At 40.2% G+C, this 26,570-nt stretch overlaps 1 protein-coding gene across 3 annotated transcripts; it reads left to right on the plus strand.

Moving 5' to 3' along the window:
* Positions 1–148: 148 nt before the first annotated feature.
* BDKRB2 (bradykinin receptor B2) lies at positions 149–24,776 on the plus strand. 3 transcript variants are annotated; one of them, XM_042813673.1, is made up of 3 exons: positions 149–264; positions 6,381–6,504; positions 21,813–24,776. In XM_042813673.1, the coding sequence occupies exon 3, from the start codon at positions 21,815–21,817 to the stop codon at positions 22,958–22,960; it is 1,146 nt and encodes a 381-aa protein (XP_042669607.1). In that variant the 5' UTR covers positions 149–264; positions 6,381–6,504; positions 21,813–21,814; the 3' UTR covers positions 22,961–24,776. The 3 variants fall into 3 exon arrangements, with proteins under 3 accessions (XP_042669607.1, XP_042669606.1, XP_042669608.1); XM_042813672.1 differs by lacking the exon at positions 6,381–6,504; XM_042813674.1 differs by lacking the exons at positions 149–264; positions 6,381–6,504 and adding an exon at positions 17,784–17,848.
* The last annotated feature ends 1,794 nt before the right edge of the window (positions 24,777–26,570 follow it).

The raw sequence follows: 26,570 nt of genomic DNA on the forward strand, positions 1-26,570 counted from the left end.
AACTTGATTTGTACTGTTTACCACCCCTAGTCAAATACAAGTGGTCTCATGCTGGTTACAGCAAACAAGCTGCACTCCTGAAATGAAATATAGTACAGCAGAAAGTCCAGGAATATGATGTCATTAACGGAGGGATGCTCTGTTCAGGGAGGGGCAGCAGATCAGAAGTTACACTCATTCATACAACAGACGGAGCATGGCTGCTCACTGAGAAGTGTTGCACTCACTTGTTTGTACTTCCTCAGTAGCAAATTTGCAGTCAAGGTACGTGCTTTCACTTCTTTTTCATATAAAAAGTTGTCATTATTTAAATTCAGTAGTTTGTTACCTTTGCGAAGCTGCTTCTTGAATTCTTAATATGTTTCTAGCTTAATTAGAAAAGAACTGGCATCATTAACATTCCAGGAACAGAGGAAGAAAATAATTATCACTGATGCAGCGTGCTAGGTTGGCAGATTTTGCAGAGGTGAAACATTTACAGGAAAAAAAAGCTTTATTTCAGTGTGCTCAGGATGCCAAAGACACAGGGACTGTTGGGTATGGGCTATGTGAGGAAAATGATCTGTCTGGAGGGCAGTCAGTGTGTTCCATTTGTTTTAGCTATGAAAGAACAGAAAGTACAAGCAGCTAACTTCATTTTCAGCTGAGAACTTACCTAACAAGAACCAGGGAAAAGGCACTGACAATTCTTTCTGTGTGCCCTCAGTGTTTTCTCACTGCTTATTGTTTTGATTGTCAACTTTGTGCCACAGTGTGGATTTGCTTGTACCTTATGCTGCTGACCTGTCTCATCTGTACTGACTGAATGGCAAAGACTAAACCTTCTGAGTTGCTTCTTGTGTAACAAAGAAAGGTTTCAGTTCACCTTTGAACAACTTTATTGATTTACTTCTGATATTTATATTAAAATGAAAAAAATACAGTGAAAGCAAGATTTATAAGACGCTTATAAACAGCTTAGAACTGGAATTGTAATTAGAATGGTATAAAAAAAGGACCAAATGTTGAAATATATGCTATTCATTTTCCATTACTCAGTATTGTAGGCAGTAGGCTGTGTATAGTAACAGTAATAACAAAATAGTTGTGCAGCCAAAATAGTTCAAAGTTTGTCATTAGAATCCTTGGTTTTGATACGTTGTGTGTAATCATACAGATGCCACCTCCTAAGATTAGAATGTGTTCTTATCTTTAGCAGTTGTGTATATTTTCTTAGAGAAGCTTGAACAGAGCTAGAAAATAGTATATTTCTTTTTATAGCAAAATCTCTAAATCTGAATTATCAGGATATTGTGTAATATCTGTCATACGGTTACAACCTTTTCTGCTTTTTTTTTCCTGAAAATTCACTGAGGAATTCTCATTGAAGAGAAGCATCTTTATACTTCAGAATCATTCAGAAACTTCTAAATGTATCTGTCTTTTCAGTCTGAAGAGAACAAACATAAAGAGAAGAGATAAGTGTACCTAAGTTAATAAAGATGATGGGATGGCCAGAGCAGAGACATCTCCAGAACACTTCTGTCAGGTTTTCCACTGAGCCCTGTACATGCTAGAACAAGATTAAATGAGTAAGTCAGAGTTACCTGAACATTTTGTTCTGCCAACCCAACAGAAAAGACCAGCCTTTCCTCTCGAGTTAGAGCTTCCCAAATTAAAGATTTCATATCTACTCTAGGAAAAAAAAATCTCAGAGCAAGTGTTACCACATTTAAAGTTCTTTTCCAGATAGAAAACAAGACGAATTGGGGAGAATTTTAGCCTGTTAGTTATCAAGAAGCTAAAATTCAGTGCTTAGGAACAGGCAGTTTTAGATAATGTATTTATTCCTGGAAAGAAGAAGGCAAAAGGCTTTTAGAAACCCAAACCCCACTGTTTTCACGGTAGAAAAAGTAGGAATAGAAAAGGAAGAGTAGGAAAAAAAAAATCTTACTGCAAATCCAGGAATAATGAACAGAGTTTTGCTTTCAAAACAAATACATTCCGTCCCTGTAACTAAGTCAGCCATAAATGTACACCTGAGCTCATTAGCAATGTTAATCAATATGAAATTTAAAAGAGAAAGAGAGAGAATAAATATCTTCTGTCAAAATGCCACTTAAAACCTGATTTTTCTTTAAAAGCTACTCATAAGCCAGGCTTGTTCTTTTGTCACCAATAGTTTTTAGAACCCTTCCTCCACTCTTGGATTTCCCCTGCCTTATCTAAACATTGGTCTCTCTTCTTTCTCGCATACTTCAAATTTAACACACGCACACATGAAACGTGTGCTCCTGCTCAGCACATGTGAGACTGCTAACAAACAGGGCCTCAGAGTGGAGGCAGAAGCTGTTCTTAGCCGATGCTCTACAGCTGGTGTGACTTTGGGTGCAGATGCCTGAAGCTTCCAGCTTCTCCTTGCACAATGGATCTGCAGTGCAGTTGCTTTTCTGTTTCTTCTCCTTGTGCTGTTGTACAGCATTTCTGATCAGGGAAAGATTAAACAAGTGACTTTTCTTGAAGTGAATCTATTTCCTGAGCTGGTGATACCGTTTCAGTTCTTGTGACATCTGCAAAAGTGTCACAACCTACAGGACTGGATTGGTAACAGCAGTGGGGCAGACTAGGGAGAGGTGAGGCAGTAATGATTTAAAGTGACATTGCCACATATATCTTTACCTTTTGAGAACAGAAAGCTAGATGAACCCCTCTCCTAGCACAGCTAAGGAAGAAGACATGCCTTGGTGAGCATTGTATAGAGAAGGGGTTTGGTTTGTCCAATAGAGACTGGTCTGAAATCACAATGACCAAATAGAAAAGTATGAGCCAGCAGTATGTGCTTGCTGCGTTGAAAGCCAATTGTATCCTGGGCATATCAAAACAGGGGTGGTAGAAAGGCAAAGGAGGGGATTGTCTCCCACTCTGCCCATGTGAAGACCTGTCTGGAGTACTGTGTCCAGGCCTGGGGCCCCCAGCACAAAGAAAACATGGAGTTCTTGATGTAGGTCCAGAGGACAGCCACAAGGATGATCAAAGGGCTGGAGAACCTCTCTTGTGTAAAAACTTTGAAAAGTTGGACTTAGTTTGGAGAAGAAAAGGCTCCAAGGAGACTTCATTGCAGCCTTCCAGTACTCGAAGAGAGCATATAATTAGGAGAGACTGACTTTTTACAAGAACAGAAGGAATGGTTTTAAACTGAAAGTGGGGAGATTTAGGTTAGTTGTTAGAAATAAAATTGTTACACAGAGGATTGAGGCAGTGGCACAGGATGACCAGAGAGGCTGTGGGTGTCCCATCTCCAGAGGTGTTCAGGACCAGGTTGGATGGAGCCCTGGGCCCTGATCTGGTGGAGAGCAGACAGCCCATGGCAAGGGGTGGAATTGCATTGTCTTTGATGTCCCTTCCAACCTATTCCATTTGCTGATTCTATGACATGGTACAGGCTCAGAGTACAGTTTCACACCAAACCCTGTTCAAACTGGAGCCCCCTGATCCAGCTCCCCATTAAGGGCTCCTGGAAGGGAAGAAGTGAGAACTACAAATCAGTATTGGAGGGAGGAGAGGGCATCTCTGTGGTGTGGCAGCCTGGAGGTGGTGGGTACAACCACAGCAAGAAAACACAGAAGATAAGCAATGCAACAAGAACACTAAATACAGACACTGCGGGCTGCTGTCTTCCCACAAAGTTACACCTGCTAGCTATCACCACCACCACCAGGGGTGATACACCATTCACTTAGAAGCAGTACTACCATAGTGAGGCTGAAGAACACTGACCCTGGTTTAGTACCTCACTGCAAGCCCTAGACACCAGAGAACAGACACAAGGGAACAGAGACCATAAAGAAAAGGAAAAATAACACAAGGAACAAAGTTGCCTACTGAAAGCAAGCTGTCTCCATTCTGATGATAAGCAGCCCTCTGATGATAAGAGCATTCAGACATTGTGGAAAATCTGATCCATTACAAACTGCTTCAGAACTCTGCAAATATGCTGAAGTGGTGGATTTTACTTCTTTTTGCTGCTGTGCTATACTTACCTCCCCTGTATATCAACTCTTCAAATTGATTCAGCAGCTCTGGGCTTGTCTTTGTGATATCTGCAAATAATGAGGAACTTTCAGGTTTGCAGACCCTCCAGTGCTAAGCCTTGCACACTCAGGTATGCTAGCGTGATGAGGGTGTTGCAAACAAAGCCAGGCTTCAAGCTCTTGAATTACCAGAGAGTGGAGCTTCCTAAATGCAGAAATCCATTTCTCACACTCATTATCTGCAATAAACTCAGCAATAAGGAGAGCAAGCTGTGGTTAGAGCTCAAGGTCATTTTGATATTAACAGAATCTACATGTGCATGCACAGAGGCAGAATTGGCTATAGAGGGTTTTCCTCCTGCAGTCTTCCTGCAAGTTATTTGGGAGCTGCATCCCCATGACCCTGGAAGGGCTTTTTTCCTTCCTTGCAGCTGTATGATCTGCCAGCTGACTACTCAAAAGACTGCTGCTCTGGGGTCACAGGGCACGAAGGTCGGGCAGTAAACTGCTTGCAGACACCAGGCAGGCCAGTAAGCTGAGAGCAGTTCTTCAGGTCTCCTGAGCTTTGCTGCAAGCAGCTGTGAGGCTTTCATAATTCAAAGGTGGGACCTGATCCTTAAATTCAGAATCACAGAATATCCCAAGTTTGAGGGACCCACAAGGATCATTGAATCCAACTCCTGGCTCCATGCAGGAGGATGGAAATATTGAAAACGTTGTCACTAAGTTTGGCTCTTATATTCTCCAGCACTCTTTCCCTAAAATGGGTTATATTCTTCACTCTTTCTATTACATTTGGCTTCTGCTTAGACTATAGGCTCTTTGAGGCAAAACCTGCCTGTATTCTTGCAGGGCTCTTGCACATTGATTACCACTGAAGCACCAGGTCCCAATTTAACAGACAGGATGGTAATAGCATCATCCTACAGGTTTTGCGCTGCCTGCCCCTTCCAGAACTGGGCACTGAAAATCACAAACCATTTTTCCCAAAGCAAACAGCAAAGCAGCAGGCAAATGGTTTGTGGAACTAAAAGTGATCATTAAATCTTTGTTTTTTGTGGGAATGTTCTCTCTTTTCTCTCTATGCAGTCATGGAAATATAGATAAACACATGCACAGAGGTTATTAGCATTTTGTCAGAGAAGTAAAATGCATGCTCCTCTACAAAATCACTATACCCACCCAGCTCTCCTGTACACATTTCCATGCCATCCTCTGAAATGGGGCAACACATCTCAGGCTTTCTGACTCCAACACTTAGTTCCTGGTCCCCACATTTTAACTTGCTGCAAGAAATTATATATATAGTCATTCATCTGTGATGTGTCCATCTATTATGATTAACACTTATATGTTTGTTTATTTTTTCTCCTTTGCTTAGGAAAGTATTATATTTTATTTATTATAGTTAATGCTGAAATATCCAAGTAATGAGAATCTGGGAGTAACCCTCATGAGCAGATAAATTAATAAAAACTCTTATCTTCTTAAAAACCATTCTTGATAGAGATTTGCAGCAAGTAAAATAATTACATAATGAAAAAAACCTACTGGCAGTTTACTGAAGAAGGGTGCTGGTTTAAAATTTGAGAGCTTCTTAAATAGTGCTTTAGTTAGTTTGTTTGTTTGTTTTCTTGGTGAGCTGCAAGTTCATTTTCAAAGTGATGCTATTCCAGCCTGGTTAAGCCTACATAACAAATCTGACAAGTAGGCAAATTGTGAATGGAGGGGATATTATTCACACTAGATCTGAATTTATAACAAACATGCTTGTAAAAACACAGGTAGAGACATGTTGCATGAGGTATGGATTGTGTGCTCTCACATTCTACTTACATCATTTCTCTAAGAAACCCTTTTTTTCATTCAAAAGTCTTCTCATAGCCAAGAAATTCCAGCCAACTGGCTCAGCAAGAGATGTTTCCCAGAATTAAAAGGAAGGAGAAGTAACAAAGTGGAGTCAGTTTCGGGAAGGCGTTTCCTGCAATATTTTGGAAATGTCAGTCTTTTTCAGAAATGCAAGACAGCAATTTGTTTCCTTCCATAATAGACTTGGTCTACCAGTTGGCATCCAAACCATGAACACGGTCTTGTGCAAGACACTGGGAATTTCATTCTTCTGCACTTGTAAAAAAAAAACCCAGGTATTATAACATTTTGAATAGAAATCCCAGGTAAAAACTCTTATTAATTTGGTGTATATTTGACTCAAGCAGAAATTCTTATTCATTCATTTTTTGCTTTCAAGCCCTTTTCTCTCTTGAGAGATTAAGCCCCTATTTCCCTTCTCGCCTTCTTTCCAGTGTTCCTTCCTTCCAATTAGTAATATTTCTCCAGTGTTTTCTTTAACAGTGTTATGTTCTCTTCCAGAACTCGCATCCCCTCATTTCCCCTCCATCTGTTCCTGGCCTGCCAGGAGACTTTTCTGCCTGCTGCAGAGAGCTGCTGCATGCCACAGAGAGCTTTATATGCTACAGTGTCTGCAAAATTGGAGGTACCTGAGTTCAAACGGGATGTGATTAACTTAAATTAGAATATTTTTCAAAATTAACTAAGCTGGTCAGAAGGTAGAAATTCTGTTTCACATAAAAGTTGGGAGGGGCAAAAGGAAGAAATTCCCATCTGGAATGAAAGGATCTTGAATTTTTTTTTTGTAGCAGCAAGAAACCAAAGCATGTGCACTTGTTCAGGGGAAATCTGTCCAGGAATGGGCACCACAGAATTAAGAATTTTGAACAAGGCATCTTCCTTCTAAAGCAAGCTCCTGGTGGATACTATAGTTAGTTGGCCACTTTCATTCTCAATGTTGTTTTTTTTTTGGAGTTGCTTCACTTTGTAAAGATAATAATTTGGATGGCCACAGAGATCAGGTCTTATACTGAGCCATGAGCTACTTATCTGTAGCTCCTTCATTGTTCAGAATCAGAAACTACATCTCCAAAATCTTTCCTGTTATTTTTCCCAACTCACTTGTGGAAAAAAAAAAAAATCCTTTAATTATTTTTTTTTTCTCAAGAAAAAAATTGGTTGTCCTTTTAATAGAAAAAGGAAATTTGCCTCCTCTGACATGTAGTAGAACATTTCATACAGAGCTGCAGCAAAGAATGAGGTATGGAAAGATGTGATCCATTAATTTTACCACTGTACAGACAGGATAGTACCTCTGATCTCATGTCATACTACATAACTGCCCAGTGACAACCCAACACCATTTGACTGCACAAGCTTAGAAGGATCTCTCTCTTTTGCTAGCTGTGGGTACAAGAATTCTCTGAAGGGGCTGTGGTATGTATTCAAAAAAGAACCTTTCAAACAAAATCCTCGCTACATTTTTGTGTTGGCACTCATAATATCAAAAGAGCACATAGACAAATCTTGGCAATCACCGGTGCTCAAAAACTGTGGTCACAGAGTGAAAAACAGATTTTCTCTATCAGGTTCCAAAGTCTCTGACATCTCCTGCTGCTAACAACAGAGGGCAATAAATTAGCACTCAGTTTAATTTCAGAACACTGGCGAAGAATGAAAAGGCAAAAATAAGATCATAATCCAAACGCTCATTGTTGTATACTGGTGTTGTACATCACACCAGTTCTCAGCTGAAGAAGTATCCTGAGCCTTGCAGACCACACAGTATTGAAAAACGCATGACTGCTTGTACAATCTAGTTAATCACCAAATACTTGTCAACATTTATTTATTCAAATATGGAAATGCTTCGTTCCGCATTTCCATAGAAATATGATGCACTTCCACATAAAAATTGCCATTGGTGTTCTGCTATGTTTTCAGCAGGAAAACAAACTATGTTTGGGTGTGTAACAATTTTATCAGTGCTAACTTTCAAAATAACTGCAATGTAGTGTGAGGTTCACTATAGTTATTCTCTCTCTCTCACACACATATTTTAAGTATATATATAGTTTTGAGCTTTCCTCTGCGATGTACTCAATGTGCTAATTTATATCCTGTTATCTAAAAACTTACTTTTTCCAATTGCAAATGCCTCGTACATTGGCTAAGGCAGGAACAGAGACAAAAAAATAATATGAAATGACTGCCACGGCTGCTCAGGTAACAGCAGAAGTGGGCAAGTTTGACCCAGGAAGAGCAAGACAAAATGACTTTCTGAAGTTTATCACCGAATTGAAAAAACTTACAGAGTTCTTTCTCCTTGACAAGGGAACTGTCTGATGCTTGGTTCTCCAGAGAGTACAAAATGGAAAAGAAAATCAACCATTATATAGTTAATCATACTTTCCAGCCTATTCTGTAGTCTGAGCCCAATTTGATGTTTGGAAACTCTACCTTTATTGGATGAGGATGTCCATATATTGTATGCTTTTTTGGGAGACATTAAGTGAACCAAAGGCATTTTGTTATTTCTAGCTTCTAGAAAAGACATATGCTGAGTGTGATACCTTCAGATATCTGCATGCTCAGACCCCACAGCATGCTGGCGAGGATAACTGTCTGTATCTGATGATGAAATCTTAGTTGCAGCAGCGCAGTGTGTTGTAAAAATGTAGTAAAGCCTGATCAACTCAAGAGTAAAATCTACTGGAGATACTTAGCCTTTTCTCGAAAGTCATAGTTGTGAGAGTCATTTGTGAAAACGTGCAGAAAATGCTGCATTATTGCAAATGCCATTAGTAACTATGTAAACATAATTGTAATTGGAGGCACTGGAGGCGAATCTGCTTTTTTGCCTAAATGGCTGTTAAAATGTTCCCTAGAAGCTAGAAGCAAAGTACTTTCAGGGCACAGAGCCATTCATTTGAAAGGCAAATCTCAACATTAAATAGTGCACAAAGGAAGCAGCATGAATAAACATTATTTGGCCATTAGACCTTCACATTTTACCTAGTCACAAGAACTTAGAGCCGATACCCAGGAAAAAGAGCTGTTAGGAGGCTGTAAACAGGGCCAAAGAAGTGTGGTAGCAGTAACGTAGACTTGAAGAGGACATTCACATGCTCGTCAATGAGGGAGCCTGAAGTGGAGTTTCCTAAGCTGCTGAGCAACACTTCTGTGCCTCCACTACAGCAAAGCAAGTAAAGGAGAATCAGTTGCTTCACCTTCCTGGAAGCAAAAATACTTCAGAATTTACAGTTTTTTTCCTCTTATTATTCCACCTCTGTTGCTGCATTCATAATGTCCAGTGCTTTCTTCAGGATATTCCCACTGTACATGGTAGAGAAGATACCAAGAAATTTATGCAACTTGTCATGCTTCGTCAGAGTTTTCCTGTTTTTCAGCCAAGTAAAAATAAGTATATGAAGGCAGGTTTGGTTTATTTTTCCTGTTATTTTGCCCATATGTACCTTTTTTTCCAGAGAAATCACATAAAAGTAAAAACAAAAACCTTTGCCTCTAGCTCATCTGCTTTAACTGTTGCCAAGGTACCGCAGAGCTTTATATAGCATTCCTAGTGTCCCAAAAGACAAGCAGCAGGAATTTTCTTTCAAAACAAGACTAATCCAAAGTCCAATACACTGAGAACCGCATCAAACTTACTCAGTTCAAATACAGAAAACTATTTTTCAGATTTTAAGTATATTTTGTTGTTAAGCATAACTTTATGTTTCAACCATTTTTTCCACAAGAAATCAGCAGCTTCTCTTTTTCAGCTCTTAAAACCTGAACTGTTTTAACAGGCTAATTCCCAGGAGACTTTTCCTTCTCTTCTTTTGCTGTAATTTTGCATCTTATAGCCAGAATGCTCTATTTTATAGTCCCTACAATGCTCTGCTTAGCCTCAAAATTTGCCACTTTGTAGTAATATCATATGGCAAAGGTCACCAGCAGTGTCTGGAGTTATTTCAAGAACTCCAAGGTATCTTGCATGGCTCCAAAAGCACACATTTCTCAGAGGCCCTATCTCATATTCATTCCAAAATACATGTACTCAAGCACTTGAATGGCCTCCCAAACACTTGCTGTTCTGCTGCTGTTCTTCAAAATAACTAATTTTTTTTATCTTATGTATCTCTAGTGCTATATTGACTTAATGTCTTTCCTAAAGTCTTACAAATCTCCCCTTCTCTACACTTCTCCCTATAATCACCTAAAGAGATAAGCTAAGGCAAATAAATATCTGAAAGGCAAATTTAACAGTACATACTTTAATACTACACAGATAACACACATTTGAAACAGGACTCGAACAGTCCACTGCATCACAAAACAGCCCATAAAAAGATGTGAGTGGGCACACATCAGCCCACAGCATCACCCCTTAACCTAGGCATCCAGGCTCCCTTCTACCCTCACTGTAAACCCTGTCAGTTAAAGTCAGCTTATCTCTACTTACTTTCCTGACTTTGAAGAGCCATAGCTCTGTCCTGATATTAGCAAAAAGCTTCTTTAGCAAAAGCCAGTTCATATGTTACTTTCCACAAAACGTCCATAGCTTCCTAAGGATGCTCAGTGAGCTTTACTTTTTTGACATTCTGCTTCTGTTTGTTGGCTAAATTCAAATGGAAATTCAATTATTAGTACAAGAAGCACAAGCTAAGAATCTTAGGATAATCCAAGTTGGAAGGCATCAAGGAAGTCTAACTTCTTGCCATAGTCTGGGCCAGTTGTGTGGTAAGATCATGTTACTCAAGGTTTCATCCTTTTGTACTTTAAAACTTCTGAGGATGATAAAGTTAAAACTGAGTAATGGCTGGAGAATCTTGAAGATCTTGTTCTTTTGATTTTAGGCCAGATTGTAATGTTAGAAATGACAATTTCTCATTTCAGATTAAATAAAACTATAGTAACAAAAAAGTACTTTCAGAATGGCAGCAACTTCAAACTAAGGTGCCATTTGAATCATTTGGAGCACATTCTACTTTTAGTAGAACCGTTTCTAAAATAGGTAGTAACAAATCAGGGGATGAACACCACCACTATCTCTAGACCAAATCTATGTAACCCTAACCCAAATCTACATAGATTTCATAGCGAGATTGGCCCTTTTCCATACACAGTTACCCTTCCCACTGATTCAGTTCAGATTTTCCTCTTCCTACCAGCTCTTACAGAAGTCTAGCCATTTTGTTCTGCCATTCACTGTCTCTGTTGTAGTTATTTTACACACAGATACCATATTCTATCAGAATTATTGGACTTATTGAATAGGATTTAGAAAGCACTGAAAAATAACATCCCAAGTTATTTGGAGATGAAAAGTATGGGATTTTTCAGGAAAAGCATAATATAAAAATACTAGTATTGTGACTCCTTTTAAGATATCAATTTGGAAAAATTAACATGTAAAGTGCTTTATCACACTGGATTGGGCTTCTGTTCTTACCACATCTTTCTTTAGTTGATTACAACAGCAAGTATTGAAAGTGTGTGCCTTCACATCCCACCCATGGGAAAGAATAAAAGCCTCTTTAGACCCATTGTTATTGAGATAATTGCTTTAACAGAATACGTATTTTTCCTTTTTTATTTAACATAATTGACCCTTAATGGTAACTGCAGTATAATGGCTGCTGTTCCATGGTGTGCTTCAAGTTTACACGCTGGAGATTCTCTAAACTCCTCTTTTAAGAAGTAAAAACTTCATTTTTTGTCCATTGCCTTAATTTTCTGACAAACTGGGGACTTGATTCTCATTAAAAGGCCTTTCCTTCTACAAGGTTATTTTTGTCCCAGTCAAGTTCCTCAATCTGGTTCAACAGAAGCCTCATAAAACTGAACAGTAATTGTGAGAGTAGCCATAGGGTGGAAAGGAACAGCAGAGGAGAATGAAGAACAGGAACTGCTGTGCCAGCATTGCCACAGGAAGTATCTGCTGATCTACAATATCGTGTGAGCTAAAGCCAAGTAAAGATTACTTTATACAAAGAGTGGAAATTAGAAATGAGTCATTGAGACAGTAAACGGAGAGAATAAATATCTTCATAGTGAAACTGAAGGTAAGAAACATTTTAAGAATTATTCAGGTGCTCTTTCTGCCTCTCCAAAATAACGAATACATTCTCAGTAAAGCAGAGTTAAAAAGGATATTCTGAGTAACTTTCAGAGTACATTTCACAGTGGCCACATAATCATACATTTTTTATATTTGGACAAGGACACAACTCAAATGCTTGCTAAGACCTATGAGAGGGAAACAACCAATCCCATTGCTCTTTGTCTGGATGGAAACAAGAAAGGTAATATACTGTGGACAGATGACAAGAATGATTTTTGTAACAGTGAAAGTTGAGAAAAAAGTTGAGTGAGCAGCTTTGAAAATAAGCCTAAAAGAGGAAGAACAGAAATCATAAAGAAAATGTCTTTCCCGTGTTTTTGTGAACAACAAATTCAAAAAATGAGACCCATCACAGAAGATGGCCTCGATCTTATGACACGTCTTTCAGTTCTTGCCAAAAAGCTTCTGTTTAGGCTATCCCATCAACTGTTCTTGAGGCCTACTGGACCTGCAGGCGTGAAGATAAAGGATATGCATTGAAGTTGTTATGTCATAACCCCATAATTAATTGAGAAACAATAAAAATCTCTTTCCCCGGAAAAATTGTCCTGGAATGAAACCCTCTAAATGTGTTAAAATGAAACTTACATATCTTTGGCTGGCAAACATTTATGATCTGTCAGATGGTCTCAAATGAGGCAGTTAGAGGGAGTTTTGTCACATCTTATTTTCTTAAGTCAGTAATTTTAACATTATAGGCCTTTGAGAAAGCAGAAATAATACTTTAACTCAGCAGAAAACAGACTTTCTAGTAAGCACCATGCTGCAGAAAACCACCCTTACTTACAGCATCTCTTAAACTCTCATTTCAGTAACAGTAGATCTGTCAGGCAGGTGCCTTTTTTTCTTCTTATGGCTCTGACAGCTCCCCTGTCGCATTTATTGTAGTTTTTATAGCAGCATGAAGAAGCATGGCTCCTAGATTACTGGGCACCACTAAGGGACAATTGGCTTCCCAAGCTGTCTTTAGGGATATTTAGGAGGACAAATCCTCACAAAAAATAAATAGGATTGGAACAGCCTCAGGTCTGCACGGGATCAGAAATTTAGACTGGAAACTGTGTCAGGCCTTGGGTGTTTTGCTGTTTCTTTCTGCAGCTGATCTTTCTTCTAATAAAGCGCATCACAAAAGTCTCATATTTCAGAAGTGAGCAAATGCCCTTCTCAATTTGCAGCCACTCAAAACTAATTTTTTTCCTCCCAGATTTTCTGTTCTTCTGTACCATAGTCACCTAATTGTGTATAAAGCTACACGTACGTATGACGAGCCAACTACTGGCAGTACCTTAATCAGATAAACCCAAAATACTGTTATGGATGATTCCACACATACTTCAGTGTGGATTTCAGCTGGATGCTCTATCTAGCCTTCACAAAGCCTTTGTTCTGAGTCTGTATTGCTGAAATGAATTTTGGGTCTGGATACCTAATTCCCAGGCACATATACCATCAAATAGGTGTGTGACAGCAAGAGAGAGTCATTTCAGGGAATAGGAGAGGCATAAATTGATTCTATGTAATCACACAAAAATAAGTAATAAAACTTTACTGAAACAGCTTATAAGAGTTCTGAAATTGAGTAATCATCAGTATTATACCACTTTATTTCAGGGAACACAATCTGGATGCATGAATAGACTTCTGCAATAGCATTTGTCCACAAAATGAAACATGCTGTTTCCTTTTAATTGAATACTCTTTCTCTAAGTTCAGTGCATGTATTCCATTAACTTAATATGGGAAGAAAAATGAGTATCAGCCATATGCTTCTAAAAAATAAAAAAGAAAAAAAGAAAAAGGCTCCTAATGTTATCACAGAATCACAGAATCACAGAATTGTAGGGGTTGGAAGGGACCTCCAGAGATCATCGAGTCCAACCCCCCTGCCAAAGCAGGTTCCCTACAGTAGGTCGCACAGGTAGGCATCCAGGCAGGTCTTGAACATCTCCAGAGAAGGAGACTCCACCACATCCCTGGGCAGCCTGTTCCAGTGCTCCGTCACCCTCACTGTAAAGAAGTTCTTGCGCACATTTGTGCGGAACTTCCTATGCTGCAGTTTCCAGCCGTTTCCCCTTGTCCTGTCTCCACTCACCACTGAAAACAGTCTGGCCTCGCCATTCTGCCCCCCACACCTTAGATATTTGTAGACCTGGATCAGGTCCCCTCTCAGTCTCCTTTTCTCAAGGCTGAACAGACCCAGTTCACTCAGCCTTTCTTCATAGGGGAGATGCTCCAGGCCCTTCACCATCTTCGTGGCCCTCCGCTGGACTCTTTCCAAGAGATCCTTGTCTTTTTTGTACTGGGGAGCCCAGAACTGGACACAGTACTCCAGATGAGGTCTTACCAGGGCAGAGTAGAGGGGGAGGATCACCTCCTTCGACCTGCTGGACACGCTCTTTTTAATGCACCCCAGTAAGCCATTGGCCTTTTTGGCCACAAGAGCACACTGCTGGCTCATGGCCAGCCTGTCATCCACCAGGACACCCAGGTCCCTCTCTGCAGAGCTCCCCTCCAGCAGGTCATCCCCCAACCTGTACTGGTGCATGGAATTATTCCTCCCCAGATGCAACACTCTGCACTTGCTTTTGTTAAACCTCATCCGGTTTTTTTCTGCCCAGCTCTCCAGCCTATCCATGTCTTGCTGAATGGCAACACAGCCCTCAGGCGTGTCAGCCAATCCTCCCAACTTCGTATCATCAGCAAACTTGCTGAGGGTGGCCATTATCCCCTCATCAAGGTCATTGATGAAGATGTTGAACAAGACCGGACCCAGCACAGACCCCTGAGGAACACCGCCAGTTACAGGTCTCCAACCGGACTCTGCACCACCAATGACGACCCTCTGTGCTCTGCCAGTCAGCCAGTTCTCAACCCACCTCACTGTCCACTCATCTATCCCACATTTCCTCAGCTTTGTTATAAGGATGTCGTGGGGGACGGTATCAAATGCCTTGCTGAAATCAAGGTAGACTACATCCACTGCTTTCCCCCTATCCACCCAGCCAGAGACAACATCATAGAAGGCTACCAGGTTGGTCAAGCACGACCTCCCCCTTGTGAACCCGTGCTGACTACTCCTGATAACCTCCTCTTCTTCCAGTTGTCTGGAGATGACATCCAATACAAGCTGTTCCATCACCTTTCCAGGGACAGAGGTGAGGCTGACAGACCTATAATTGCCTGGGTCTTCCTTCTTGCCTATTTTGAAGACCGGGGTGACGTTGGCTATCTTCCAGTCTTCAGGCACCTCCCCCGTCCTCCAAGACCTCTCAAAGATGACAGAAAGCGGTTCAGCAATCACCTCTGCCAGCTCCCTCAGCACCCGTGGATGAATCCCATCGGGTCCCATGGATTTGTGAACATTGGTGTTGCCTAGGCGCTCCTGGACCACCTCTTCCCTGACCGAAGGGAGGTCTTCCATTCCCAAGATCCTCTCACTAACCTCCAGGGTCTCAGATTCCCGAGGGGGAGCTTTTTCACTGAAAACAGAAGCAAAGAAGGCATTCAGTATCTCCGCCTTCTCAGCATCCCCCGTTACCAGAACACCCCCGTCACTTAGCAGGGGAGCCACATTCTCCCTAGTCTTCCTTTTACTGTTAATGTACTTGAAAAAACCTTTTTTATTATCTTTTATCCCCTTTGCCAGATTTAATTCCAGGTTATGGTTTTGGTGTAATGATTCCAGGCTGCCTGTCATCTTCCCTGAATGTCCTGCCTGCACGAACTCCTGCACCATGCCCTTCCTGACATACCAACACCCTGTTTGCCTGTCCTGTTTGCCCATCCTGTTTGCCTGAACCATTCTATCATTTTTGAAAGGTCACGGAGAACAGGAGAGGTGCTTGAGGATCAGAGGAAAGCCAAAGTCACTGCAATCTTCAAAAAGGGCAAGAAGGATGAGCTGGGAAACTACATGCTAGCCAGCCTCACCTCCATCCTTGAGAATGTGATGGAGCAGCTTATTCTGGATGTCATCACCAAGCAAATGGAAGAGAAGAAGGTTATCAGGAGTAGTCAGCATGGATTCACCAGGGGTAGCTGGTAGCTTTCTGTGACATCATGACCAGCTGGGTAGATGAGGGAAGAACAGTGGATGCTGTGTACCTTGATGTCAGCAAGACTTTAGACACTGTCTCCATACATCCTCATGGGTAAGCTCAGGAAATGTGGGATAGACAACTCGACAGTGGACTGAGAACTGGCTGACTGGCATAGTTCAGAGAGCTGTGATCAGCAGCAGAGAGTTTAGTTGGAGACCTGTAGCTAGTGGTGTTCCCTAGGGGTTGGTGCTGGGTTCAGTCTTGTTCATCAATATCTTCATCAGTGATCTGCATGAAGAGATAAAGTGCACCCTTAGCAATTTTGCAGATGATTCTAAACTGGGAAGAGTGGCTGAGTGCATCCGGCAGGTTGAAGGAGGTGATCTTCCCCCTCTACTAAGCCTGTACGTCTGAAATACTGTGTCCAATTCTGTGCTCCTCGTTTCAAGAAAAGACAGGGAACCTCTGGAGAGAGTCCAGTGGAAGGCCACGAAGATGATGATGGGCTTGATGCATCTCCCTTTTGAGGAAAGGCTGAGAGGCCTGGAGAAGAGCAGACCGAGAGAGGACATTATCAATGTTTATAAGTATCTAAAGGTCAGGAGCTGCAGAGTTAGACTAGATGTTCCCCAGAGATCACTTCCAACAACTACAATTCTGTGAAGATGCTGGCAACAAAACTCTCCTGCTGTATTTGCATTTTAAACAGACAGAAGGAATAAATCAATAAGCCAGTTTCAACTTCTTACCAGATTTGATTTTTTTTTTTAGTTTTTTTAAAGCTTTTGTGTAGACTTATGTCCTTCTTTATGTAATACAAAGATAAGAAGCAGTAATTTGTGTATAAGATGACTTAATTTTGTTTCTCTAAGCAAACAAAACATACAAAAATAATATTTATATTTCAGCCTTTTCCAGTTTTAAAAATATGTGGTATCACTATCATTTATGTTGATGCTAATAAATAAGACCAAGAATAACTAAGACCTCAATCCAAGTGCCTGGATATATATAAACACTGAACAAAACAGTTCTTGAGCTGGGCAGCACAGAATGTGGTGATTAGAGAGTTTATTCTATCATCTAGGGGGAAGGAACGTTCAAAGGTTTGCTTTGAATAAAATTGAATCAAACCTCCCTTCATCTTTCTGGTAGATTAGAAGCCTTACACTGCTCAGAGAAATAGGCATGTCTTAAGAGGCAGAGCGTGGACACAGTATGACACAGTGGGAGAGTGGTGTAGTGGCTTCTTGCACTTATTCCAAAGTGACACGACAATGGTTAGCTAACCCTGATCCCAAAAAGAAGAGGAAAGGAGAAATTTTTCATGTCTGTGAAAAGCTGACAAACTATAAACCCAGGACAACAGCAACAGGACAACAACAAGCATTCAGGGTGAAGACATTGGTAGAAATATAATTGCAAGGATGCTCAGGTCCTTGTTTAGTTTTAAGCTGTATCTACAACTACTTATGGGCAAAATAAGGGCTGTTTATTGTAGGAGACCAGAAATTAGAAATGGAAGTGTGGAGGCCTGCAGTGACTCATTTCAGCCCTAAGATCCTAGGTGATGTCATTTATGGACAATTTGATCATACCAGGATGTGGCTATAATTTACAAATAAGAGAAAGCGTAAACTTTCAGAACCTGAAATATTACATCATGCTTGTAATTCCAGTACTTTTGTAATCGGAAATATTGCCATGGGCTAAACAGTCTTGCCTCAAGGAATGTTTATGCTATTTTTTTTTTGTCAGTGTAATTCAAACATCTCATCATTAATTTGGATACCAAGAAGAAAAAGTTCATAAACTAACAAACAGTGAGTATTCTGCCTAAATTTAAGACTGATAGTCCTCTTCTCCCCTTTTTGGTCACCAATACCCTTACTTACATAATAGTTTACACTTAGGTTTCCCAATCCTTGAGAAATAAGCAGCCAAGAAGGTTGAGGTCATATGGTAACAGTTTCTATCTTCTGCTTTATCCTGTGCTGTTGCAGATTATTTTTCACTGTATCTCAGCACATGAGCAAATATTTAGCATAGTATAATTAAAGTTTAACACCACTTTCAGAGATACCCAAATCTGATTGTGAAAAACGTTCGCTTGATGCAGCATGGGCATTTCTCCATTTGGAGAAGAAAATGTCTCAGCTTTCCTGGAACTCATTCATATCCATTAGCACTATTAACTGAGTTCTGAGATGTTTCCCCCTGCATTTGCATTCCTTATTTTACAGCTCTTGATCTTTAGAGGGCTTGTAATCGTGCTTCATCATATTCTACATCTCCTCCTTCAGACCATCCATAGGCTCTAGCATGTACAGCAGTAATGTGGAGATCTTACATCCTCACCTAATATTTATCTCAAGGATTCCTGGACTCTGTGCCTTATCTTTGAATTTCTGCTCCTCTTTCACATCTCTTCTGGCATGCTTCCGCCACGATGGTACATACAAGTCTATCCTTGATTAGTAGAAGAATCCACCAGGTTTACAGGCAAAGATGAGAAGTGTCAATGATTGTTCACAGCTCTCAGAGCTTTCAAATGATGGCATTTGTGACTGCCACCTTTTGGAGCCCTTCTCCCCTTATCTGTAAATGATCCAGGACCACAGCAATTACAGTATATTACCCTCTTCTTCCCAATCTCTGTGTGAGTGTACCTTATTTGCAGCATTGGCTGGATCATGCCATTGCTCAACATATGACTGCAATAGCCAACACCATAGCCCTGCTCCACTGCTCAGGACAGTGTTGTGGGCTGGGTGCCATCAGCCATCAGCACAGGCAAGGCAAGGCATGGCTGTCTGCCACACAAGCCATGCTGCAGCTTCCAACTGCCGAAACCTTGCCACTTATGCCCAATACCACTAGCAAAAAAAAAATAATTCTGGAACAACAAAAAACAATGACTGACAATGTTTTTATCTGACTGTAAAGGATGAAGGAACAAATTCAGCAGGAACAAATTCAACCCACTACAGCAGTTCTTCATAATCAGTAATAGTAAATTGCTTCAGCTGGACAGTTTATGTCAAAATCATCAGATAAAATCAGTCCAAAATGAGACATTAAAACTGCTTTGCATTGTGCACACAGTGTCTTTGTGAGGGGATTACACTTATTTTCACTGGCCTGAGATAAGACTATGGCAAATCAATCTCTTTTCTAAATTGTGGTTGCATAAATCATAACATATTCAGTAAGCACATGGTTTACATCGTGTGCATTTCTCGTGCTGCAGAGAATAGCCCCAGGCAATTGTTTAAATAGGACATGTAATGATGATTAGCAAATTTTACACCGTTTACACCGTCATTTCTAACAATGTTTTACACCAGGGCCTGAGCTAAGGACCAAGGAGACAGATAAGCCAGGAGCCACACAGCATGAGCCTTGGCCACATTCTAACTAGGTCCTGAAGTCCGTTCCTAGACCACAGCAATGTCACAGAAGTAACTTATTTTAAACAATTCTCGGTCTTTCTACAGCACAATCATTTAAAAGGTGAATTAAAGGAAAGATATCATCAACCAGTGGGCAGTTTTTGTGCTTCCGTTTGCTGTAAAATTAATTCCTGGTTCTCGCTTTCCTATTAGTCATAATTATGAGAAAGAGGCATAGAAATTGCCAACAGTATCATAGCCTTTATGACTTTGAATTACTAATGAATGCCTTATTAAGTATCTGCAGATACTCAACCTCAAAGAATTTCATAGTGCACTTAATTCTTGCTGCTGCCTGCTCCCGGCAGAAACAACAGCTTCTGCTTACAGCATCGCCCAACAGAACTTCTGTTCTCAGATGACCTTCTGTTGGTCCATTAGCATTATACTTCCTAAACGCTGTTAGAGCATGAAGTGCCAGGAAAAAGGGCTACAAAGAGGGTGAAAGATCTAGAGGGCAAGATGTGTAAGAAGCGGCTGCGGCCCCTTGGCTTGTTCAACCCAGAGCAGAGGGAGCTGTGAGGAAGCTTATGGCGACCTGCAGCTCCTCCCAGGGACTGGCAGAGCAGTGCTGTGCTTTGCTCTATGTGACAGCAACAGGGCCCGAGGGAACTGCGTGGAGCTGTGGCAGGGGAGGGGCATCTGGGAGTGTTGTTTCATGGCTAAATGTTCTCAGTCTCACTTGTTTTATCCAGTTGACCTATACTGCCTCACACTTGTGTTGTAAATTTTATGGCAGAGAGTTTTTGTTATACTTAATGCAGCCTTGATCTTTGCATTTGATTCCCAAGCACTACAGTACTTAATTAAAATGAATACGCAAAATACAGTCATCATTTTTCAGCAGTTCTTCATCTTAGAGCTGAATGTCAACGTGCATTCTTAGCATTGACTTTTACCAACCAGCTAGTGCCGTAACCAGAACATGAATGAGAACTTTATCCTTCCAGGAATTATAGATGTTTTTCACTGCCAAGTTACCAGATGAGTCAGAAAAATGTTTTAGTTAAAAATACATCTGAAAAGCTTCCAATGAAACCACAATATTATCAGAGGCATTTTAAAGACCTGGAATAAAACAAACAATATTGTTGTCACCTAGTTCAGATAACTATGCATACAGGCCTGGATTCTTATGTTTGGGCATTCAGTCTCAGGAACATAGGAATAATTGCCACAGCTAACATTTTAACAGCGCCAAGTGGATTCTGGATATTAAACTGTTTGATGCTAGTGACATATTTAAACACGTATCTTTCCGTGTTTAAATAATCATAAATCTTTAAGATTTATGTCCTTAAATAATTCCCTGTATACCCTATGCTGTTTTGAATGTTTACAATACAGCACCTGGTTTTCACATTCTGCTCTTACAACTCAAATTAACTCACTGGAGCTTCACTGCAGACAGGTAATAGAATCAGAATATCCCAAGTTAGAAGGGATCCATAAGGATCAAGTCCAACTCCTAAGGTCTTTGCTTACATGATGGCCACTATCTTTGCCAATCTGTCAACCCACCTCCTATGGATCAATTAAACCTAGATTCCCTTCCAAAGGTTGTACCATTCATCTCTTCTGTGACTTGAAGGAGATGGTAACACAAGTACAGAAATGCGCAGGTGATTCCAGTGAGCTGACAAAACCACACTTTCCGAATACTAATCCTCACTCCTGCAGCATCCTCAGTGCAAACTAGACCTGCAAACTAAATTGCTGTGAGAGGAGATTTTGACAAAAATAAGGAGCTGTGTGGAGAGGAAACACTATTGAATTCCATCAGTTCTAGTTTTACAGAAGGAAGAAAATGTTGAGAGACATGCCACAAGACTGTGAGCTTCTCAGCTGAAAGCATGAGTCTCACAGTGATGCATCTTCCTTTGGGAGACTATGAATATTGATACACAAATATAAGAAAAGAAAGTAATCATTACCCTTATCAAAGAATTCCAAAGAAAAAGAAAAAAAAAAAAAAAAGGAAGAAAAGGAAAACAAAACAAGTAAGCTTGCTGTTTTATTTTATTCACTTACTAGTGAACAAAGGCCAGCAAATGTTCTTTGCCAGCTTCAGTTAACCTGCTTCTTACAGTGATGGCTGTTGCTTTGCACCCTTAAAATTGTTCCACACATGCGGTCCATGGCAGTTTACTCTGTGAAACCCCCTGCAAGCAAGCAAGGTGACTACAGAAAAGCAACCCAGAGAATCCTAAGTATGTTTGATGCTGTTTTTGTTTAAGACCGTGGGAAAAGCAGAGCCAGCTTTTCTTCTTGTCTTTTGCAGCAATGAGCTAGCAGTCTCATTTTACCTTTTTTTTTTTCTTTTTTCTCTGCACAGAAATGGTTACCATCACACCTGAAAACATTGTGCAACTTTACAATGTTGTGGCCACACAGGAATTTACAATCAGTCCAGCAGGTTTCCACAATAATTCAAGTGTGCATCAAATGAATGAATATGAATGTATTAATCCAGATGCATGGAAATGGCTACAGACTTATCAGCCTGGATTCCTTTGGATTATATTTATTCTGGGAACAATAGAAAATGCCTTTGTCCTTATCGTCCTGTGCTTCCACAAGAGTCGCTGCTCTGTGGCTGAAATTTACCTAGCAAATATGGCATTTGCTGATCTAATGTTTGTCTGTTCTTTACCTTTCTGGGCCATTAATATTTCTAATAATTTTCAGTGGACTTTTGGCCTGTTCCTCTGTAAAGCTGTCAACACAATCAGCTACATGAACTCTTACTCTAGCATTTATTTTCTGACGTTAGTGAGCATCGATCGCTATCTGGCCTTGGTAAAAACCATGTCTCTGGGACGGATGCGGCGAACAGCCTGTGCCAAGTGGAACAGCTTTATAATCTGGGTGTGTGCACTGTTCATATGCTCACCTACAATGGTGTTCCGAAACTTACAGTATTTCGAAGAGTACAACATCACAGCCTGCTTTCTTGATTATCCAAACCCCTACTGGCGCCCTGCAAACAATTGCCTGCTGAATACTGTGGGCTTCATGATCCCACTCTGTGTAATTACCTATTGCACTACTCAGATCACCAAGGCCTTACAGAGTAATAAGTTACAAAAACTCAAGTTAATCCAGACAGAGAGGAAAGCCACCTTGCTGGTCCTTGCTGTGCTCTTGCTGTTTGTCATTTGCTGGCTTCCATTCCAGATCAGCACCTTCATCGACACAGTCTGCCAACTAGCAGGGAATTTGAAATGCCTTGAAGAAATCAATGATATTGTGACCCAGATGGCAATGTACTGCGCCTATAGCAACAGTTGCTTGAACCCAGTCCTGTACGTTATTGTTGGGAAACACTTCCAGAAGAAGGCAGTGGAATTCTACAAGGACTTGATCCCACAAAGGTGCAGAAAATCACAGTCTGTGAAGACAGAAAACTCCCTGGACACTTTACGAACTTCCATTTCAAGTGAATATCTAAGGAAAAAATCTGTTTTGCCATTATCACAATAGCACAGTTCATAATGGAAAAAAAAACCAAACATTTTTGATATATCAGTCTCCACTAATATGCATCTGCTATGAGTCAGCAGAATGAACACGTAGCAACATTCATCATTGGAGGGAAAGCAATGGTTTGATCTTAAAATCAAACCCAATACAGTTAATTGCTTCTAATATTACTGGTCATTTTTCTAACTGAATCATTGTTTGTAGCATATTTACATTTTCATGGCTGAATTATAGTGTTTTGCATGTATCATTTGAAATGATTGTATTTCTGTGGAATATAAGTGTCAGAATGCACATAGAGTTCTCTGAATAGAGTCCCAGTCTGGAAGCTATTGTAAGGGCCATGCAACTACTTATGGTACCTGTACCCTTGGATAGAGTACATTTTTTGATAGGATGGAGTTGTATTTATGTAAGTTTAAATGAATCCATCAAGACTATTATTGAAATGGATTTTCAAACATGGTCATCTTCTGGGCTTTTTTCTGCTATAAAGTAATTTTATTTACTTGATTTACAAGCTGAGCCTTCTTGCAAATGCTGTGACTGCTGAGTGCTGATTTACTTCTGCCTGTATGTATGCATAGTTCAGAAAAGGCAGCGCAGTAAAGAAAGGAAGGCTGCAGCCAACCTCATGAAGGCAGTGGAGTTTTCTTTATAGCAGGAGAATCTTTACTCCTGCAATGAGGTAAAGCATTCACTATAGAGAGCTCTTTAGAGTTAATGTTATTCAATTTATACCTATCCTACAGATCAGAAACTTGTTTTTGTATATTCACAAAGCATAATTAATATTTGCAATATTATTTAATGGAAACAAATGCTCAGTGCAGTGGGCACAATCTCACAAGAAGAAAAATATAGAGAAAAGCATCACCTCACTGACTTAGAAAGATGACTGAAGCTAATAGGGGTCTTGAATGCTAGGAATACTCCAAATATGGCATTTTCCAGCTCTAATACTACCTAAATTTTATTTACGGAGTTAGTCTAACTGATTAAAATAACAAAATAAAATATAACATGAGTTATAACAAAATAACAATTCATAAATTAGACAATTTAAAAATGAAAGAATTTTACACAGAAGAAGCTCAGTGTCCTTAATAGCCAGTAAGAACTTTTACTTCTAAGAACCTAGATCTAAAACCGAATTGGTGACGATCTAAAAGCTTCTGAAAACAGAGCCTTCCTGTTCCTTTCAAAGCACTTAAAGTTGGAATTTTAATTTAAGTGCTTAAAACTCTGAAGAAATAGAGTTTTGAGACACCAGTAAACTCAAAATGCTAATGTGTGACCTTTATTCATAAGAACTGGAATGGAGTAATAAAGTTCCATTCAAGCTAGGAAATCTGTATTTAATCTTCAAGTAACTGCACTAAAGAAACACTCTTGAAGTCTGTGAATGTGCTATATAAACTACAGGATTTAGATGGCTGCAGATAATTTATAGACAATTTCTATAGGTTTCATTTAAACACACGTTATAATTCTATGTTATAAGTATTTCTACTGTTTGTTCTATATATTGTCCAAGATGCCTGTGATGAAACACTGCAAGTCTTACTGTTATCTCCAATGTTACCAGTATCGTCTTGTTCAGGAATATGCTGTTCACACAACCTTTAAGTGAAACCATACAGAGGTTATGGGGACAATGGAAGAGAATTTTGAGTATTTGGTACTGACAAGTGAAATATGAAAATATTATGACATGTAAAGAATATGACATTAATTTAATATAAATAAATAGATGTGTTATTTTGCTATACAGTAAATAGATACAACAGAAAATAAACTACCTTAAGATATGAAATGTGATGGTGTTTTGTTCTCTAGCTTGAGTTCACTTACTTAGGAGGGACTTGTCAGAAGTGCAACTGTTATGGATATTTTCCTTCTTTCACTTCCTGTTGTACCAAGAGAAAGCAAGTTGAAAGAATAGAATTTTAGGTACTTTAAAATGTTTGAGTCAGTTTTCTTTTGGGTCAGCCCATTTCTGAATGGTGCTGAATACCCTCAATTGCTTTTGAAGTTAAAAGATTAATTCAGATGGATAAAGATACTGAAATCCCTTCAGTAGCTCTTCTTTGCACCTTAGTAGCTCATTTTCTTGTGAAGCAGCAGATGCTCCTTTTTTTTCTGAGGACTTGGGGTACCCAAGAACCTGTAGGTGCCCTCCATAGCTGCCTGCAGATGGGCTGCCTGCCTAAAGCCTTTACTCATCTATGAAAGCACAGATACCACCAGTATCAACAGATACAGATGCACAGATATCAACAGGCAAAGTCTTTACATCAAGCTCTGCAGATTGTAGAATGCAATAGGCTGACTTCCAAGTCACTTACTTTCTAGAGCTATCACATATTGTCTAGTACTGGCATATACCACTTATATAGGTAACGAAGTAAAACCAGAGGAACAGCAACTGTATGAAAACTCAGCTGACATTTTAACAGAGTAGTTCAGTTGGAAGGGACCTTCAAAAACCACAAATTCCAACTACCTGACAACTTCAGGGGTAACCTCAACTTAAAACATTGTCTGAATGCCTCTGGACAACTGACAGGCATGGGGCGCTCCCCAGGAAGTGTGTTTGACCACGTTCACAGTACAGAAATTTTTCCTAATGTCCAATGTGATCCTAGCAGCTCTGCCACTCCCACCCTTGGTATCAGTTCCAGGAGCAGAGCCAGGCATCTCCTGCTTCCCATCCTCAGGGAGCAAGGAGGTTGCCGCCCAGCTTCCTCTTCTCCAGCTGGACAGCCCAGTGCCCTCAGCCTCTCCTGACAGGGCATGCCTTTCACTGTCACAGCTTTTCTGCCCTCCACTGGAATATTCCAAGCACTTTAACAACATTTTTTAGTGTGTGGAGCCTAGGTATGCAACGCCAGGCTACACTAATACTAAATATAGCTGACAACCACCTCTTCCGACCACTTTGCTGTGCATAACGCGTCCCACAGTGTAGTTTGGCCTCTTGCCTGCAAGGGCACAGTGCTGGTCTATGCTGAGCTGCTGTCAGAGCACCCTAGGTCCTTCTTGCTGAGCTGCTCTCTGGCCACTCCTCTCCCAGCCGGTGTCTGGCATTGCTCTGTGTAGATATGGGCAGGAATAGTTATGAACTTCTTACTGCCTGTTTTTTCAAGTGGATTATTGACTCCACCTGGAAAACAATTTAACAGTCTTACAAAGAGTTAGGTCCAAGTGGCTGATGCTTGTTGTGGATAGGAGGATGTTGCTGTTCACACAGGCACTTTATGGAGAAGTCAGGAACTCAGACTAAGATTCTAAGATGTCTAAACACCTGTTCTAAGATGATTTAGCACCTGTATTAGATCCTATTCATTTCACAATTTCCAGGAAATGCATAGAATTGAATTTTGATTCTTTCTTGCTGAAAACAAGTTTTAAACATGAAAACAAAACAAAACAAAGCAAAAACAAAATCAGAAGCTAGATTAACAAAGAGGAGTTGGGCTTGAAAACTGATGCTTTGATCTATTTTGAAATGATGATTTTAGTAAGTCTGCATTTTTTATCATTTACGTTTTAGATGTAGCTACCATCTGCTATTTGATGTCTGTGAGAAAACACAGATGTTGGTCAC

The sequence above is a fragment of the Centrocercus urophasianus genome, unplaced genomic scaffold, assembly GCF_019232065.1.
Source record: "Centrocercus urophasianus isolate 14NV4802_14NV808 unplaced genomic scaffold, USGS_Curo_1.0 seq_14, whole genome shotgun sequence".
Classification (NCBI taxonomy): Eukaryota; Metazoa; Chordata; class Aves; order Galliformes; family Phasianidae; genus Centrocercus; species Centrocercus urophasianus.

What these genes read in the sequence shown, in the direction of transcription:
- BDKRB2 (XM_042813673.1), top strand. Translation starts at nt 21,815, where the DNA reads ATGGTTACCATCACACCTGAAAACATTGTGCAACTTTACAATGTTGTG.